This window comes from Mytilus galloprovincialis, chromosome 3 (assembly GCF_965363235.1).
Source record: "Mytilus galloprovincialis chromosome 3, xbMytGall1.hap1.1, whole genome shotgun sequence".
In the NCBI taxonomy this organism is placed as follows: domain Eukaryota; kingdom Metazoa; phylum Mollusca; class Bivalvia; order Mytilida; family Mytilidae; genus Mytilus; species Mytilus galloprovincialis.
The window spans coordinates 80604963-80625168 of NC_134840.1; the positions used below are offsets into that span (position 1 = coordinate 80604963).

The 20206-nt window shown below is 31.0% G+C and overlaps 2 protein-coding genes and 1 long non-coding RNA gene across 5 annotated transcripts in view; 2 read left to right on the top strand and 1 right to left on the bottom strand.

Annotated features, from left to right (window-relative positions):
- The window catches only part of LOC143069081 (zonadhesin-like), a 35866-nt gene extending 28530 nt beyond the window's left edge, over positions 1-7336 (bottom strand). For all 3 annotated transcript variants that reach the window (XM_076243530.1, XM_076243529.1, XM_076243531.1), the window contains exons 1-3: positions 7252-7336; positions 1457-1993; positions 129-197 (exon numbers count right to left, since the gene is read on the bottom strand). In XM_076243530.1, coding sequence (XP_076099645.1) covers positions 129-197; positions 1457-1993; positions 7252-7309 — 664 coding nt within the window. In that variant the 5' untranslated portion in view covers positions 7310-7336. The remainder of the gene's footprint in view (positions 1-128; positions 198-1456; positions 1994-7251) is intronic.
- Positions 7337-8584: 1248 nt separating this feature from the next.
- LOC143066590 (complement C1q-like protein 3) lies at positions 8585-10029 on the top strand. The gene is made up of 3 exons (XM_076239462.1): positions 8585-8707; positions 8955-9008; positions 9598-10029. The coding sequence occupies exons 1-3, from the start codon at positions 8626-8628 to the stop codon at positions 10011-10013; spliced, it is 552 nt and encodes a 183-aa protein (XP_076095577.1). The 5' UTR covers positions 8585-8625; the 3' UTR covers positions 10014-10029.
- A 2021-nt stretch (positions 10030-12050) lies between these two features.
- Positions 12051-18772, top strand: LOC143066591 (uncharacterized). The gene is made up of 3 exons (XR_012975689.1): positions 12051-12138; positions 14850-14903; positions 18414-18772. It is a non-coding gene; the product is annotated as an uncharacterized LOC143066591 (long non-coding RNA).
- Positions 18773-20206: the final 1434 nt, after the last annotated feature.

Consider the following 20206-nt stretch of genomic DNA (forward strand, 5'->3'; position numbering starts at 1 on the left):
CAATTTCAGTATTTTTACACTTATTGTTTTAATTAATTGTTTAATAATTTCAGTTAACTCACACTGATTTAGGGAATAAAAGATGTTATTTGGTTTCAAAAACTCAAAAGCATATATATATGTCTCACCTTTTTTCTTATTTATTTGTTTAGGCTTAATATTCTTCCATACAGTTTTTGTTTTCTCTGGTGTATCCGCTGCAAAGACATAAATAAAGGCATTACTAAGTCAATTGCGGATACTATTAGACTTAAAGAGAGGAGAAAGATATCAAAGAGACATTTAAAAGACTAAAAAAAACAATTTCGATAAAAGACAAAAAGACAAACAACTAAATACAAAACACAACATAGATAATAAAAGACTGAACAACACAGACCCCACCAAAACCCGAGGGTAAAAAAAAAAGGTTATCAACATATTTCTGTTTTGGTTGGCTAATGTTCATATGGATATATAAGCACATTATTTTAGAAGTGTTTGATTTTTTTTTTCATGATTGCGTAACATGGTCATTTCCATGCGTTTCAGTTGATGGAGTCATTTGTACAATACCATGCTACGATTTCCATGTGTATGTTTTTGTTTTTATGCCCCATTTATTATGCCCCATTTTTGGGCATTATTTTTTCTGGTCTGTGATGCCGTCCGTCTGTCCGTCCGTCCGTCCGTCCGTTCGTTCGTTCGTTCGTTCGTTCGTTCGTTCGTTCGTTCGTTAGTTGGTCCGTCCATTCGTCCGTTCGATTGTCCGTGTTTTTCGCTTCCGGTTAAAGTTTTTTGTCGAGGTAGTTTTTGATGAAGTTGAAGTCCAATCAACCTGAAACTTAGTACTTATGTTCCCATGATATGATCTTTCTAATTTCAATGATAATTAGAGATATTACCCCATTTTCACGGTCCACTGAACATAGAAAATGATAGTGCGGATTGGGAATCCGTGTACTGGGGACACATTCTTGTTGTTCCTGTTTTTTTATCTCTTATTTCATATAACATGAGAATAGGGTGTCTCTGTTCTTTGAACTGCAATTTTTGATTGTCGGTTGGTAAATTCTAAATGTTACGGACGCCATCACGAGTTGGATGACCGTTATAATATATCTGCTTCGCATATGATAGCGGAATTGTTCTTTATTTCGTAACCACAGTCCCGACCCCTTATCAAAAATGTGACTTGCACCTGATTTTTACATATAAAGATAAGGTGTGGTATGATTGTCAATGGAACAACTGTCCACAAGAGACAGTCCATTATAACGTTCAAAGCTTGCAACCACGACTGTATTGCGATCATGTCTCTATACATTACTTCTTTAGTCAGATAATGATGTTTGTAAAAGCTAACTTAAAAAAAATAAGTATTCAGATCATAAAGTTATTCAGAAAAAAGACGTTTTAATATCATATAGATATATATAGCGATTATCTAACCTAAAAAGATATCTAATATACTTACATAATTCCGAAGATTTCTTTTCTTTAGAGTTTCGTCTTTTCGGAGTTCCCTTTTCTTTATAATTGCGTTTCTTTGGATGATATTTTTCTTTTGGTGTTCGCTCCTTAGAATGGTTCTTTTTGGAGTAACGTTCCTTAGATGTTTTTTTCTTTGAATAACTTTTCTTCGGATATTTCTTTTCTTTTGAATAGCGTTCTTTTGAATGCTTCTTTTTAGAATACTTTCCTTTCTGAGTTTTTATTTGTTTCGAGTTATATTTCTTTGGAGGTGTTTTGTTAGAAATCCTTTCTATGAGATTGCGTTCTTTTGGAATATATTCGCTCTTTTGGACAGTATTTTTCTTTGGAATGGTGTTTTCTCGTTTGGTTTCTTTTCCTTTAGGAGATTTTTTTTCTTTATAGCTATATTTCTTCGATTTTTTATCTTTTGAATAACCTTTCTGTTTTGAATATCCTTTCTGGGTATTTTTTTTATCTTTTGAATTATTTTGCTTCGAAACATATTTCTTTTTGGAACGGTTCTTCTTTGCCTTGCTGTCTAAAACAACAAACAAACAAAAATAATACGCAGAAAACATGAAATTCAATTCCAAGTTTTATTTTGTTTCGATATTAAATCAACTAGACAAACAAAAGCCATAGTTAGTTTTTCAAATCAAATGAGTGAGGTATTATGATAAACTATTGAGGAATCTAAAGAACCCCTAAAAACGAAGACACTGTCATACAATAACTTAAATACGGGCTACTTACTGACCTTTACACTACGACACATCCAAAATAACATATGATCCCAATTAGGTTTTGCTCATTGTTGAAATTCGTCTTTAGTTGTTACATTCTACGTCATTTGGTCCTGAGGATAGTTGTCTCATTGACAATCATACCACATCTCTTTATTTTCATACATATATTAACCAATGCTCTCGTCAATATTAGCTTCATCAAGCGTGAGTTAAGATAAAATAAAAAAAAAACAATCCCCAAATTATTCATGTCAACTTCAGGTAAAACACCTAGTTTTCTAAATTAAGAAGTTTCACTAGTAATTTGAAGAGGGCATTATACAGAATTTAATTCTAAACAAATTACCTATACAATATGACAAGCTTTTAGACTAAATCGTACCAAGTCTATAAGGATACTACGTGATTTTTTTTTACTACATCTATAATAAAATTTTGTTCTGTAAACTTGCCCTTTTAAGTTACATTAAACCACACGTATACTGTGCATTTCATTAATTAATAAATTAATTCCGTAACTTGCTCTTTATAGTAAGATAAAGCCGCACGTACCATATGTTCTGTAAACTTGCCCTTTTAAGTCGAATTTAACCACACATATCATTAATTCCGTAAATTTGCTCTTTTACTTAGACTAAGCTTAGTTTAAACATATTTTATTGTCTAAATATACAATAGGATTGGATACAAGTTATAACAACTTAAGAAAATCCTCTCCATATAAGTACAATATACAAAATTTCAAGATGACAGCAATTAAATATTTCAGTACAATATGAAAAATATATACAATTTTATATTATGTTTAAACAGTATAACAGTTGGATACGAGTACATTTTAAGATACAGCAATATTAATCAAAGAATCTTTTTGTATGGCGTATATAACTATGTACATTTCTGAAAAGGATTGTGTTTTGTTCAACAGTAATTTCGTCTGTTCCAAATAAAATATGTTCTATAGATATATCAGCTAAGTGTTGAATGTTTTTAAAGAGCTGATTTCTAAAGTTTATGTAGAGTGGACATTCTAAGAAAAAATGAATCAAATCTTCTAATGGACACCCACATTCACAACTGGGGTCATTTACTAAATTAACTCTGTATACATCAGCTTTTAAAGTACTACATCTGTGTCGTAATTTTGAATGTAGTATATTGTCTATCCTGTTTCCAATGAAATAATATTTAGGTACCAAAAAAGAAATATCATTTCTCCGGATAGTGTTTTTGAAATTTGGAGATGATTGTATGGATCTAATATCTAATGGTAATAAATTCCATGTTCGAATTGAAGAAGGGAAAAAAGATTTAGAAAATATGTCCAATCTACATCTTGGTACTCTATAGTGAGAACGGTTTCTAGTATTATAATAATTATCATCTGTATAATTCGAGATACAATCCATAAGATATTCTGGAACAATATTGTTGTGTATTTTATGCAATAAACATAATTTACGTCTATTTCTTCTAGAACTCAAAGTTTCCCATCCAGTTTCAAAAAGTAGGGATTCTATACTTGCAAATTGCGGAAGTCCAGTAATAATTCTGGCTGCCTCAAACTGCAAGCGCTCAATTTTTTCAGAATCTCTAACACAACATCCATCCCATAGCTCACATGCATATTCTAAAAGTGGAAGTATGTATGCAAGATATATCTTATTAAGATTGTTTCTGTTAAGAATATATTTCAATTTTCTCAGAACAAAAATGTGTTTAGTGGCACTACAGCAAATGTTATCTATATGTACTGACCACTTACAATTATCAGAAAAAGTAACACCCAAATGTTTATGGTCATCAACCTTTTTAATCAATTCTCCATTAAATTTCAAATAAATAGGCTGTGCATCCTTACAGAAATTAAAAACCATATATTCTGTTTTCTGAGGATTAAAATCTACAAGCCATTGTTTTGACCAATCATTTAATGTTTGTAGATCCTCATTTAATCTCCTTTCTATATCTAAAGCATTGTTTGAAGAATACATAAGTGAACTATCATCGGCAAAAAGTCTAACTAAACACTGAATTTCATCTGTTATGTCATTTATAAACATCAGAAATAATAAAGGCCCAAGTACTGAGCCTTGGGGCACACCTGCTTTTAATGTTCCAAATGCAGATTCTGAATTTTTTAGAAGTACTTTCTGTCTCCTATTACTCAAATAATTTTCAATCCAACCCAATAAGTTGCCTTTTATGCCATAAGTTTTGATTTTTTTCTAAAAGACCTTTATGCCAAAGTCGGTCAAAAGCCTTTGATATATCACAAAAAATCATACACATAATTTCTTTATCTTCCATAGCTAAACAAATTCTGTGATAAATCTCAATCATTTGATGAAATGTTGAATGACCAGGAACGAAACCTGACTGGAATTTATACAATAGCTTATGTTCAAAAATGAAATTAAAAATATGTTTATAAACTATTCTTTCAAAAACTTTACCCACACAACTTAACAATGCAATAGGACGATAGTTTGAAACCATCGATTTATCCCCTTTTTTGAAAAAAAGCTAAAACATTAGCATCTTTCCAGCAACTTGGAAATTTGGAGGTTCTCATTGAACAATTAAATTTAAATAATAAAGGTACACACACACTATTAGCAGTATATTTCAGCATTTGATGACTAATACAATCTTCACCGGATGCTTTACCAATTTTCAAAGATTTGAGTATGTCTTTAATCTCATCCTCCGTTATTTCATCAATATCTAAGCTATGTTGGGTACGAAGTGGTAAATCTGGAGGTGTAACTCCATCATCCGAAGATGTAGAAATATTACAAAAATATGAGTTAAGCAAATCTGCTTTTTCTTTTTCACCAACAGAAATTTCATTAGTATTTGGATTTATCAACGGAGGAATCGACGTAGAACGACATTTACCCATAACTTTTTTAACGAGAGACCAGAATGCTTTCGGGTTTTTGTTTGACTTTTCGTCCAAGAGACCATTAGCGTTTAAGTAAAACTGTTCCTTTGCATGAATAATCATGTTATTTACTTTGTTACGTTGAACTTTGAATTTTATAGTATTTTGTACAGTTCTAAATTTCCGTAATTTTTTATGAAGTCTATCACGTAGTCTAATCTCTTTTCGAATTTCCGAGTTAAACCACGGTTTATCTGATGATCGAATAGTGACAGTTTTAGTAGGTATAGAATTTCTAGCAATTTCTAAATATTTATCTGTGAAAAAAACTGCCATTCCGTCTATATCGTCTCCAAAAGCAGTCAAAGTACTTTGCCAATCAAAATTCTGAATATCATGATTAAATCTAGTAAAATCTGCATGTTTATACAACCAAATAGTTCGTGTAAATTTTTTTTCGCTAAAATTCGGAATTCTTAAATATACTTTTGTAGCATTATGGTCACTCGATCATTTGTCTATTTATATCAATAACTTCAGTAAAGGTAGCACAACAATCTTCAGAAATTAAAATTGGATCTAATAAAGTAGCTCTCCCAGATCTGTGATCAAATCTGGTCGCTTCTTTAACAACATTTTGTAAACAAAAAATATTCATTAAATCATTTAAAACATGATTGTGTTCAGTAAATAAGTCAACATTTAAATCACCTGTAATTATAATCTTAGTTGTATAATTATATGCTTGTTCAATTGAATGTTTAAAATTTTGCCAGAAGGGATGACTTGAACCTGGTGATCGATAAATAGCACAAAGTAAAATTTTGTGTTGAGGAAAATCAATTTCTAGCCATATAAGTTCACCGTTTTCGAATTCTAAATCGAATCGTCTTTTAGTTTTTAGTATTTCCGATACATAAACCAAAACACCCCCGCCAAAACAGTTTCGATCATTTCTATATAATTCCTGATGGTACCCATCCATATGTATATCTTCACTAGACACATTTTCATCAAGATGACTTTCTGTGATACAAACTATGGAAGAGCCTAAGGCTAGAGTTTCAATGTATTCAACTTTTGTTCGGACACTTCTGGCATTCAAATGAAATATCGAAATTTCGTTTTCATAGGGGCCGGGGTTTTCAGCTACATCATTACAAAGCAATATCAAAAGTAACATGATAAAGGTAAAACTAATATCTACGCAAAAGTTACAAAAAGCAAACTTGTAGATATAATCTAAGCTTATTTTAACACTATATAAAACAAATTGAACAAACTGTGAAAACAGCGAAAATGTTTTCACATAATACAACATTTTCTTTTTCAGACTTATAATAAAATGTGCCTATTGAGATCCTGTATTGAATTAAATCATTACCCATTGTCTATGATACACACATCTTTTATTGATTTATATGTAGGATCTCTAATAGGTAATAGCCACACATGATGACATGTAGATGAACAAGTATGTGTAATAACACACCATAAATACACGATTCTATAATTAATCAAATTTGTACTCGACAATGAAAGAAAAATGAACAAAACAAACAAACATAAGCAAAAACTGTATTTACATAAAGACATTGCGGAAATGTATGAGTAAATTGGTATTAGGCGTACCTTTTTCGAAAAAAAATAAATAAATAATTATAAATTGATCTTATCGCATAAGAGTAGTGTCGTTTAAAAAAACAAAAACAAAAAACAAAAAAAATAATTGAAAACATGCCACATGTACCATTTGATCCATTGGCTTATCTTCTACAATCTAAACAATAAGAAGACCAGAAACGTACACTTACCATCTGCAAATTAACAAGCCGACATTTTTAAAGGCTGTCTATAATTTATCATATCCGCTTCATTTGAACTTTGATGGATAGTTGTCTCATTGGCAATCATACCACATCTCCTTATTTTTATATAAACCATAAAGACCGAAGGTACATTTACAAATTTAAAGATGACATAAAACAAGACAAACCATTGATATCAAATACCCACCTTCTCCGTGCAGCAAACCATACAAAATATTAGCATCATATATCTACTTTCTGCTTGCAGCAAAACCATATAAATTACTCGCACCATATAGCTAGCTACCTTCTGTGTGCAGCAAAACAAGTCAGAACATAAGAAACATATACCTACCTTCTGCATGCAGCAAAATAAGACAAAAAATTATCAGAATAATGACAGTCAGTCTCATCGTGCTGCTTGAATAGACTGTAGAGTATATTTGATAATTAATAGTTTTATATATGAAGCTGTTGTTCAGAATATTAATAGATGTTTATATTTAATATAAAAATACAGAAAAGAATATTTCTCTTATTTAGTGAAAGTAAATATTGGATGTAACATTTGTCCTTATCTAAACAATGAAATAAAGATGAAATATTGGGGATAAATGACATATACAATGATGATTTTTAATTGATTTATAAAAACAATTAGGAAAATGTAGCAACTGTTCTTCACTTTTACTTACTTGTAACCACAAGTTTTATAAGGATATACGTCCATTTTGTGTACTTTTTAAGATGCATCGTAATTCTTTTTTTTCAGATTGAAAGACTTTGTTTATACTCTTAGATACATTATTTTCTATAAGCCGTTATTAGCTTTGAACTAGCTACCAAGTACTGCGAGTTCTTTAAGACCTGTATTTCTTGTCTTTTTGTGTTGTTAGGAATGTATAAATACCCTTCCATATACTACATAGTACACCACAAAACTTTTAACCATTGGTAAATTAATTGTTTAATTTACAACTTTCTTCATAAGCAAATGCATGTACCAAGTCAGGAATACGAGAGTTGGTTTCCATTCGTTTGATGTATTTAAGGTTTTGATTTTTCTGATTGGACAAGGGCCTTTACGATTTGAATACTAGTATTCTTTGGAGTTTGGTAATTTTGTTATTTTACTTTTTTGTGCACTTCAAAATCATACACCACGTATAGTAGACCTACGTAAAATTGGACCTTATCACAAAACTTTAACTTTGATCACTGAACCAAGAAATGAGGTCGTGATCAAATGAACCCTATCTGATGGACATGTAGATGTTGCAAGGAATACATATATCAATTTTTGTATAACAGGACAGTAGTGTACAAAAAAGGTCAACAACTTTTCAGCAGAATAAACTCAAGTCCTAATAATATTAATATTGAAGGCCGTACTTTGACATATAATGGTTTACTTTTACTTTACAACTTGCTTTTTGGTATGAGCCAAGGCTCCGTGTTGCAGGTTGTACTTTGACCTACTATAGTTAACTTTTTACTAATTGTGACTTGGATGTTTGGATGGAGAATTTTCTCATTGGCACTCATACCACATCTTGTTATATCTAATATTGCTGTCATTTTATAGTGCGTGATAAAAACTCATTATCCGTATCCATTTCATTTGATGGAATGTTTTAACCAAGTCAGGCAATTCCATCATTACTACCACTGTATAAAAATGCTATAGCACAGAAACATTCAGTTAAGTTTGTCCTCAGTCACAATTGAGATGAAGCTTACATATTGCACCTTCGTTCTTACCATGCTGTTATTTGCAGAAATGGCTATGGGATCATGTGACACAAAATTAGGTAAGTAAAACTATATATTTTGTATCTTATAACATTATCAAACTATTTTTTTTCATAAAAAAAAACTACCAAGACATCATTTGAATCAAATTGTTTTTAAACATTGTCCTCGTAAAGTATAAGTACATATTGGGTCAATATTGCACATTATGGTGGTCCAACGTTAGTTCATTGTTGGAATTACAAAAGAATTATTGTGAATATGCTTGTACTTATAAATTTTATGATACATTGGTTGTTTTTTCAGAGTGTTCAATTCTTGGTGATCTACTAGAAATGGCAATGAAGCATAAAGGTCAAAGTAAGTTTCAAATTTAAATTTTTTTCATAATTTACATTATACTGCAATTGTACCATTTGCGCGCAGTAAAAATGCATAAAATTTTGCCTTCTGTAGAATAATTTCCCGACAAACTTTCAATGCTTATATTTTAAAAACAAGGACATGTATTTTTCATTTTTTTTTTTTTTTGCTTTTTTTATTTCGTAATTTATATACTATTAATTTATCTCAATCCTTTAAAAAGCTTTTTATTTTTTAAAAAGAGCAGCAAATGTCCTTTAAAAAAACTTTATGTTTAACGAAGCTTGCTCATTTTATTGCTAGTAGAATGCAAACAATTTTAAATATCATTAATTAGTTCACTACATTTTTTATTTCACATTCATGCAGCATGTTATCTCTCTTTATACTCCATTTTTGTTTTTTATGATAATTTCTTTCTATTTTTTACCCAATCAACCATAGTTCTATCATGAGAGTTGATATATATATATATAAATGAAAGCCTAAATAATATTGACGATAATAGTATTCTTCTTAAATAGGTAAACAATTTAAGCAATGCTGATAATTTTCAATGTGCCATATTGTTTTCTTTTTATTTTAGACAATGTCTGTCAGTGTCTGAGTAGGACCAAAATCCCAGCCTTTTCATCAATGCTGACCAAACCAAAATCCCTTGGAACCAATGATGCTATCAAGTTTGACAAAGTTGTCACCAATATACGAAATGGCTACAACCCAACCACTGGTATTTTTACCGCACCTGTTGCTGGAGTTTATCAGTTTTCTTATACAGTCTTTACTGATGATGGAAAAGGACTGGTTGTCTACCTTTCTCATAATAATAACATACAACAAAGCACATGGCTGTCAGGTTCAAGACATGAGACAGGTTCAAACAATATTATATTAAATCTGAAGAAAGGAGACCAAGTTGCAGTTAAGTCACATGGTAGTTATACAGTTCATAGTAATAGTAACTTGTATAGTTCATTTTCTGGCTATCTCATAGCACAATAAAAGAAATTATATGCTGTCAGTGTTTTTCTTCTTTTTTTAAATGAGGGGCGAAAGATACCAGAGGGATGTTCCAATTTACAAGTAGAAAACAAACTGACGATGTCATGGCCAAAAACTAAATAAAGTAAGATTAGTAGACGAACAACATTACACAAAACATGACATAAAAAAACAGAAACTGACCGACACAAACCTGTTTTAATTTCAGATTTATTGAAAGTCTATGTTTTACTGTGCAAATTGTAAAGCTTCTGTCCTTTCAAAATATCATCAATAGTTTTAATGCTTTACCAATTTTCAGTTTGACCACACCTTTAAATGTTGTTTCCGTGGTTTAGAAGCAACTTCGATAATTAAAACTTCTTCTCAAAACTTTACTTATGTATCAAATGAAGATGTGGTGTAAACGTTAATATCCATAAGTAGCCGTTCGGTTTTCAACAAATAGCAAAACTAATATCACATAAAAAGCTATAGAACATGACAAAATGTAAAACAATTCAAACGAGAAAGGCATGATAATATTTTCATAACCATTGAAACAACATTTCGGTAAATCATTTTGAAGGGATAAACTTAAACTGCACCTGGATAAAATGTTTTAGTAAATTGGTATTGTGAAAAGACATTTGATCATGGACAGTTAGAGTAACAAACTCCTCCAGGTTTCATATTTTATATCACTATCGCTTGGTGCAGATACACGTGTTTTATATAAATAAAAAAGAAGAAGACAGGGGCGGATGCAGGAATTTTCGAAAGGGGGGGTGCTAACCCAGGGCAAAGGGGGGTGCAGGGGGGGTGCAAAACATATGTCCCGATACAAATGCATTGATCGGCAAAAATAAAGGGGGGGTGCGCACCCCCGGAACCCCCCCCCCCCCTGGATCCGCCACTGGAAGATGGGGTATGATTGCTAATGAGACAACTCTCCACAACACAAAAGTCCAAATAACACAGAAATTGACAACTATAGGTCACCGTACGGCCTTCAACGATGAGCAAAGCCCAAACCGCATTATCAGTTATAAATGGTCCCGATTTAATGTCTGTTCTGACAATTTAAACAACTGAACCAGTTAGAATTTCAATAACAACTAGATGTTTTCTTAGCCGATTTACACAAACGAGGTCCAAGATATATTTTTTTTAATTTACTCATGTAATAGCAGGTGATCGTAACTATCATTATTTTATTCACTTATGGTTGATTCGAAACAAGTCAAACACGTTGAAGCAAAACGCAGATATTCCTTTTCTTTTGCTTGATATCAATTTTATTACCTGCTTAACAGACCACGATTGATTTGATGCTAAAAGTTTAATGCAAACATCAGATTAGCTTGACATCGTCATAACAAGATCAAGGTCGGATGATTCCTGCCAGACAGACACATATACCTTACAATTATTTCATACATCAAATACAGTAGTTGACCTTTTACTTTTTGTATCAAAGAAACAGATTCAAACCACGAAAAATACAAAAAAATTGACTGATCTATGAAAATGAAGTCCATGTCAGATGATATATTCCAGACAGACATGTACATCTTACATTCATTCCATGCACAACATATAGTTGACAAATAAGAAACAGATTTAACAAGGAACGCTAAACATTGACCAAAGAAATATGAAGATGATGTCAAAGTCAGCAGAAACATGCTAGTCTGACATTTTCACCTTAAAATCATTTCATACAACACATATAGCAAACCTACTAAACATTGAACCTTATCACACAACTTTAACATTGATCACTGACCCATGAAATGAGGTCGAGTTCAAATGAGCCCTATCTGATGGACATGTAGACGTTGTATGTCAAGACAATGCTAAACGAAAAAAAAGTAGGTTAACAACTTTTTGACAGAAAGAATCCAAAGTCCTTATTGTGCGTGATAAAAACTCATTATCCATATCAGTTTTATTTGGTGGAATGTTTTTAATTAAGTCAGGCAATTCCATCATCATTACCATTGTATAAAAATGTTACAGCACAGAAACTTCTACTTCAGTTTGTCCTAAGTGACTATCGAGATGAAGTTTACATACTGCACCTACGTGCTAACCTTGCTGTTATTTGCAGAAATGGTTATGGGATCATGTGACACAAAATTAGGTAATTAAAACTCTATATTTTGTATCTTATAACATTATCATTTTTTACATGAACCCCCTGAGGGGTTCATGCTTATATATTGGCGAGTTTTGGATGTGTCTATGGGCCACTCGATATCTCTCGGCCGGAAGTCAGAATAAAATTCTCGGAACGTCTCTAAAGTTTTCGGTCATTTATACAGGTCTTAACAGGTTGTTATCTACGTCTTTGATATGGTCCCTTGATGGCCCTTGACGACGCAATTATATTTGTTTTAAAACGACCGCTATACACTGTGTGTATCTGGGTCAATTATAACGTGGTATTGTCTGTTGTCTCGATAACATGTAAACTAATTATGTTTGAAGATTTAACCACGGAATTACTGTGTATTTTATCATAGACTTACGGGAGAGAACATTCTGGTTAAAATATAAATATTTAGATAGGAAAACAGAAAGATAATATTCTTATCAAAAGTATTTAATACAATCGGAATCAAAGAAATATATGCAAAATATATACTGTATTTATGTTTCTGAAGAAACTAACAATGATTGAAATCAGAATATTTTCAGAGTTGCAATTAAGAAATTATAAGTATTTTATATGACAAGACACTCTGCTTTGGTATTTTTTAAATATTTATTTGTAAAGGAAACATGAAAATTAAATCTAAATAAATTCTTGCATCCTACAAAAAAAAATGTGTATAAACAATAATCATTATACTTCTACGTTAAATATTTCATACAATTTTAGTATTTAGGTTTTATGAGTAATTATTATTTATTTTTGTGTATTGTAATATATATCCATTAAACGGAAAGTAAGATCAATTTATTAAATATTTAAATTTTAAACGGTCGTGAATAAAAATACTTGTGTATTTTCAATTCATAAAGCATGATTTTACATCCTTGCAGCTCACAACAAACGTTAAAATAATTTACAATAATCACAACTAAATTTAATTTCAACCATAATGTTGATTATTTTATACTGTTAGTATGGATTTAGAAGTCTTTGCTTATATTGTGTATAGTAATATATTCACATAGTGGAATGTTAGTTAGAATTTAAAAATAGATTCATTCGATAAATAAAATGTCCATCCGTAAATACTTGACGTTCGTGTTTATTGATATAATATTCAAAAGAATTTGAAAAAAAAAAAAAATACTAACAGGAACGTTAATTTATTATAAAATTTTATTTCAATTTTTGTTTGTTTGTTTTAATAGTTTAACCTTAATGCATCTACATATTTGTACTACCATGGTACGGTTTTGAAAATTGTATTCATTGCGTGTCCAACTATCCTACACGTCTTGATTCATTCACATTATAGATGACATTTCAAAAGCACACTATCGGTTTGCGCCTAAAAAAGTCCGGATAAAATGTCAAGAATCCGGAATCAAAACATTTAATGGAGGCCGTTTGACATTCGAATTCAATATTAGATTAAGATATGTGATGACGCAAATGCGTATTCTTTTCCTGAGTATCAGTGAGATGCTTTCTATTTACTATTTCGTGCGCTAAAATACTACTTGCATGTAATACTATTAAATTCACTTGTGAAAGCTTATTTTCGTTTTTGTTATCTAAATTCAGGACACGGCAGAAAGAGCTTTACATGTGACTTTCAAGCACGGTCATCATTACAAACGTTATTCTGACTTCGAGTTGTTTCTCTTTTGTTTCTTTTTTGAGTCACTGTCCTATAATAAACTTTGACCTTTTCGAAAAGCTAAGGATTGTCTACCCAAGGAATAGATTTCTTAACTTTGGAATGTATTAAGCCTTTTAACTTTTTTCATTCGAGCGTCATTGATGTTTGTTTTGTAGACTTAACTCGTGTCTGGCGTGTTTTATATCTACATACCTTTTTATATACATTGGTTATTTTGAAAGTGTGTACAGGTATTCATAAACTTCTGAATTAAGAAATTTTCCCTGTAGAATGTTTGAATTGATTTAAGTAAAATCAGGAAATCCTTAAAATTTGAGATGTTTTATGAATCCAAAATAAGTCTCTTCATAAGAGGTCCCAATCAATTGCATGCCAAGACAGCTTCAAATACGAGTTGAGAATATAAAGGCATTCATGTAGGAAACAAAATATAAAGATATGATAGATAAAATAAATGCATCCAGATTCCAGATTATAAAGCAAACTGAGAGTATGAATTTATATTGCTATAGGTTTGTGCAATTTGCATAAGTCATTCGGTTAGTAGAAATTAGGATTTGCCAAAGGGTTATAATCGGGAAAATTATGTACATTCCCAAGTAATGAATAAAATAGTCGAACTTTAAAATAACTATTCAAATAGAAGCTGTAAATATATACTTTCAACTAGCTTCTTCTATTCACAGTCAATTATTTCAATTCAAAAGCAAACACAAATTCAGCAACAATCTTTTGGTGACCCGGCATTCAGCGGTCTTAGGTTCATGTATTGCCTTTCCTTTTTTTTTTTAAAGAAAGCAACTTGTTTTTATAAGAAACTACCAAGACATTATTTGAACCAAATTTTTATTAAACATTGTCCTCGTAAAGTATAAGTTTATATTGAGTCAATATTACGCAACATGATGGCTGCTCTGGTCCAACGTTGTATGGTTGAATGCAATAAATAGGTCAAAATTGTTTGAATTACAAAAGAATTATTGTGAATATGCTTGTAGTTATAAATTTTATGATACATTGGTTTTTTTTTCAGAGTGTTCAATTCTTGGTGATCTACTAGAAATGGCAATGAAGCATAAAGGTCAAAGTAAGCTTCAAATTAAAAAAAAAAAAATCATAATTAACATTTTACTGTAATTGTATCATTTGCGCGCAGTGAAAATGTAAAAAAAAAATTGGCTTTATGTAGAACCATTTCCCGACAAATTTTCAGTGCTTACATCTCAAAAACAAGGGTTAGGGATTTTTTTTGTCTCGCTTTTTTCGTTTCGTTATTTATATACTATTAGTATATCGCAATCCTTTATAAAGCTTGGCTTGTTTATTTAAACAGAACAGCGAATATCCTTAAAAAAAATAATAAAAAAAATAAATACCACAGTGTAGATACTATTCTGTACGCTTTCCGGAAGTCGCGATTTTCGAAGCGAGAACTTTTTGGATCACATTTTAAATTTGTCAGATATACTATATTAAACGGTAAGATGTTCATCTGTACATTGCTTAATGATTAATTCAGCTGACATCGATATTCACAAATGGTTTATAATTAAATTTAGCACATTCATTATTCGTATCTTTGCCTTAATTAAGAGATTTTTAAGTGCATCACTAAGGAAAATCAGTCGGTGAACCTAAAAACAATCTTTTTGCACTCTTACTGTACAAATTAACGTAAAATCTAGACTTAACTTACTAAATAAAGTATATTTTAAGTGGTGGTAAAAGTTTCAGCCAGATCTTTGAAGCCAGAAATAAGAAAATTACACTTGTTTGAATTTCTCACTGTACGATCAGTCTCGCTTGTATATTTTGAAACTGTATGATCAGTCTTTATTTCACTGTATTCTAGTAGTGATTTCAAAGTTATTTACGATACATTAGAAGATGGCATTTTTCTAAATAACACAAATATATTTTAATAAATTCACATCCTGTAAACTTTTCAAACATGTTTTAGCTTGATAGGGTGTACTCGACTTATTACATTAAGTATAAGGATGTTTGAATGTGGCTGAAATACGAAGAAGGTTTGTTTGTTTATAGAAGTTTCAGAAATGTCCTCTGTTATACTTAAAATTGTACAAACACACAGATTTAATTGTTACTATATAAAAATGCATGAATTTACAAACATTCGAGGCCGTACTGTAGCCTATAATTGGTCACAGTTCTTTCACTTTGTTTTGGATGTAGATCTGTCTCTTTCACACTCAATTGTACACCACTTTGTAAAGCGGTGGTTTATAGTGATAATGAAGTCCGTCTTTTCGTTCGTCCGTTGGACCGGTACAACATGTTTCGCCGGTTTTGCAAGCGCATCTCCTCATAAACCACTTAATATACATTGGGGTTTCCAGACATTTTTAATTGGAGAGGGGGTCCAATCCAGGAGAAAAGAGGATTCCAAATATATGTTCCCATACAAATGCATTGAAAGTTAAAAAAAGAGTTTCAAACCGCCGGATCCCAATTTTCTTGAATCCGTCACTGGTATAAGTATAAACTATTAATTATTTTTTTCTCGGATTCCGTATCATAAATTATAATATAAAAAAGAAGATGCGGTATGATTGCCAATGAGACAACCGTCCACAAGAGATCAAAATGACACAGATATTAACAAATATAGGTCACCGTATGACCTTCAACAATAAGCAAAGCCAATACCACAAAGTAAGCTATAAAAAGCCCCGAAATGACAATGTAAAACAATTCAAACGAGAAAATTAACGGCCTTATTTATATAAAAAAAAAAGGAATGTATTTCTTATTTTATTAAAAATATCTTATGGGGTTTCTTTATATAAGATACGGACTTGAACGTTGCATTATATGGGGCACTCATCAGGTATTTCCAACCGTGACCTCCAAAACCAATTGTTAAACTTTTCTAAAATTGCTCCATTTTTAATCTATTTATGTACCATGGACCTTCTATTTCGAATTTTTTGTAAAAATATTTTTGATGTTTCTCTATCTAAAATACGGACTTTGTCATAACCTTATATTGGGCGTACCTATTTTATATCCACAACTTCCTTCAGACACTTGTCATAACTTAATGAATCTTTCTCAGATTCCTTATCATTTAATTCAATTGTGTACCTCTTATTTTGGTTTTTCGAAAAATCATCAGTTTTTTATTTCCATGATATGGACTTTTCCACTACCTTATTGGGTGGTACCCGCTTACTATACGCAACTTTCAAAAAACTTACCATATACTAGTATTAATAAAACTTTCTCATATTCGTTATTAAATGATGCCCCTGTGCACCTATAATTTAGTTTTTCTGGTGGTTTATTTTTTTCCAAAACATGGACTATAGAAGTGGCGGGGTATAATTTCGTTAATTCTTTCCTCAATACCTAAAGTTTTTAAACAAAGCTTTCTCTATCTATTTTTTGTCATTTTAAAAGAGACAGTCTTGATGTATGTAATCACCAATTGGTCAACGGTAGACGGTGTAAATAGTCTTTAAAAATGTAATAGTCAAACAGATAACTGCAACGACACACTAATACAAAGTCCACAAGCGAATCATGTATTATAATTGCTTTTTAGGCATTTGATTTTAAGTAAGACTGACGGAACAAAAATATGATTATTTTGCCGTCTACAAAAATCATCAGAAATATATTTGTATAGTCTAAAGAAAGAAATTACACGTTATAGTTCCATGGACACAATCATAATATCACATAGACACGTCTATACCTTCAAATTGCCGTTGTTTTTCAGTCAAGGTCGTTAAAAACTTCCATTTGTTGTTGTTTTTTCTTCAAAATCACGACTGGTCATACAGACAAAAAATCTGAAATCGCTACTAGAATACAGTCAGTTTTAGACTGATCGTACAGTAATTTATTTTGGGATCCTCAAGGAAAGCATATTTTTTTATTTGAAATACGAACATTCTACTTAAATACGGTATGAATATTGAAACAGTATATATTTTACTGTAAACTGATGCAAATATTTGCAATAAAAGATTATTTGCTTTGTACTACGAGAGCAAAATTGTCAATCGATTTCACTTTTTTCTATGAAGTTGGTGTGATGCACGCGTATATTTTATATTCTACTGCATGTTTTTGTTACAGTTACTCATATTTATGATGTTATACATACATTTAAGATGTGCAAAGCACTTTATAGATATAGGAGTAAACAAATGATGAGAAAAAGCACCAAAACAAAACCGTTCTGTTAGCCAGTTTGAAATCCTCGCTTCGAAAATCGCGACTTCCGGATAGCGTACAGAATAGTATCTACACTGTGAATACTATATGTGTTACGAAGCATGCTCATTTTATGGCTAGTTGAATACAAATAATTAATCTCATTAATTTCAATTCACTGCAGATTTGATTTCACATTCAGACTGCATATGTTATCCCTCTTTATTATCCTTTTTTGTTGTTTAATGGTGGTTTTTTCAAGCAACCATAGTTGACATATATAGATGAAAGCCTAAATAATAAATTATAATGACGATAATATTCTTTTTCTTTAATAGGTTAACAATTGAAGTAAGCAATGTTGATAATTTTCGATGATCCATTCATAACTACTGTTTTCTTTTTATTTTAGACAATTTTTGTCAGTGTCTGAGTAGGAATAAAATCCCAGCCTTTTCATCAATGCTGACTAAACCACAATCTCTTGGAACCAATGATGCTATCAAGTTTGACAAAATTGTCACCAATATACGAAATGGCTACAATCCAACCACTGGTATTTTTACTGCACCTCTTGCTGGAGTTTATCAGTTTTCTTATACAGTCCTGACTGGTGATGGAAAAGGACTGGTTGTCTACCTTTCTTATAATAATAACATACAACAAAGCACATGGCTGAAAGGTTCAAGACATGAGACAGGTTCAAACAATATTATATTAAATCTGAAGAAAGGAGACCAAGTTGCAGTTAAGTCACATGGTAGTTATACAGTTCCATATCCAACTATCTCCGTCATCACGTGACTTTTACACTTCTGTTGTATATCATTAATGGCCGATAGATTATCAATGAAAGTGAACGGGGTACATAGATAAAACGGTCATAACTTTTTTGTTATAAAGTATATTTTTCCTTCCAACCCCGCGTTTTACAGTTTATAAATTTTTACAATTAAATATGTTTTAAGTTTCAGTTCAGAAATATGATTTCGTGCTTCGAAATAAGTTTGAAAATTGAGGTGACATAGCCACACAGCCTCCGTTGACATCTTCGTTAAAACTCGACAAAATTGCAATGGGACCTTTTTGTAAAATCAATTTTCTCAATTAATTTATTGTTACTTATATCCTTCCAACCTCTAAAAAGATCGACAACATATTTATTTAAAGTAAATGGCAAACCATATCAGTTCAGGTATTAAACTTTTTGCTTCGAAATTTGTTTGAAAAGTTCATATTTTTGCAGTCTTCAGTAATATTTTCAAAATGGCGGACACGGTTGAAGGTTCATAACGACACGACATGCCGGTATTCATTTAGTTATAAATCAAAAAGTAATATTTCAAATATTTATCAAAGTGTGTCTTTTTGTACTTAAGAATTTTTTTTTTCACATGTTCTTCAATATATTTATTAGAAACAGTCTCTCACACTAAAAATAAAGATTTACATGCACCGACCATGCAGTTTAGAACATTGATAGCGTGGGGCGACATGGACATATATATTTTTGAAGATTTGTACGATGAAAATCGTAAAATTGTTAGATGCATGTCTTTTCAATAATTGTCTTACCTTAATGCAATATATATTTAAACACTATTTCCCTCTGTGAAAGTGGATACATGCTATTTGTTTTGATAAAATTTCGAAGTTACATATAACAAAATGGCGACCAAATAATTTCAAACGTAGAGGATGTTCGACACTTAGTTTACGCATGCAAATAATTCAATAAGATTTAAATGTTTGTATTGCAATTAAATATGACACGTTATTGTAACTCGTATGATAATTAAGGATAAAGCAAGATTGTGGAGATATTAATTAAGTCATCAACGTGATCAAACAAAACAAACATGGCAACGTGACCTAATCACGATGTAAATTTTGACAAGACTTATATATATATATTAGTATTATACGATTGTTTATGAAATCATTTTATGATAATATTTTATATCAACGAAAGGAAACCACGGATGGGTTGAAACAAAGATGCAATATCTATATATATATATTTTGAAATTATTACTTGGGTAACCAGTACATTTTACATAACCATGATTAAACCAGTCACATACAGAGTTATCGAACCTAATTATGACTGGAATAGTTGCATATGATAGTAGTAGTGACTTGTATAGCTCATTTTCTGGCTATCTGATAGCACAATAAAAGAAATTGTACTGTCCGTATTGTTTT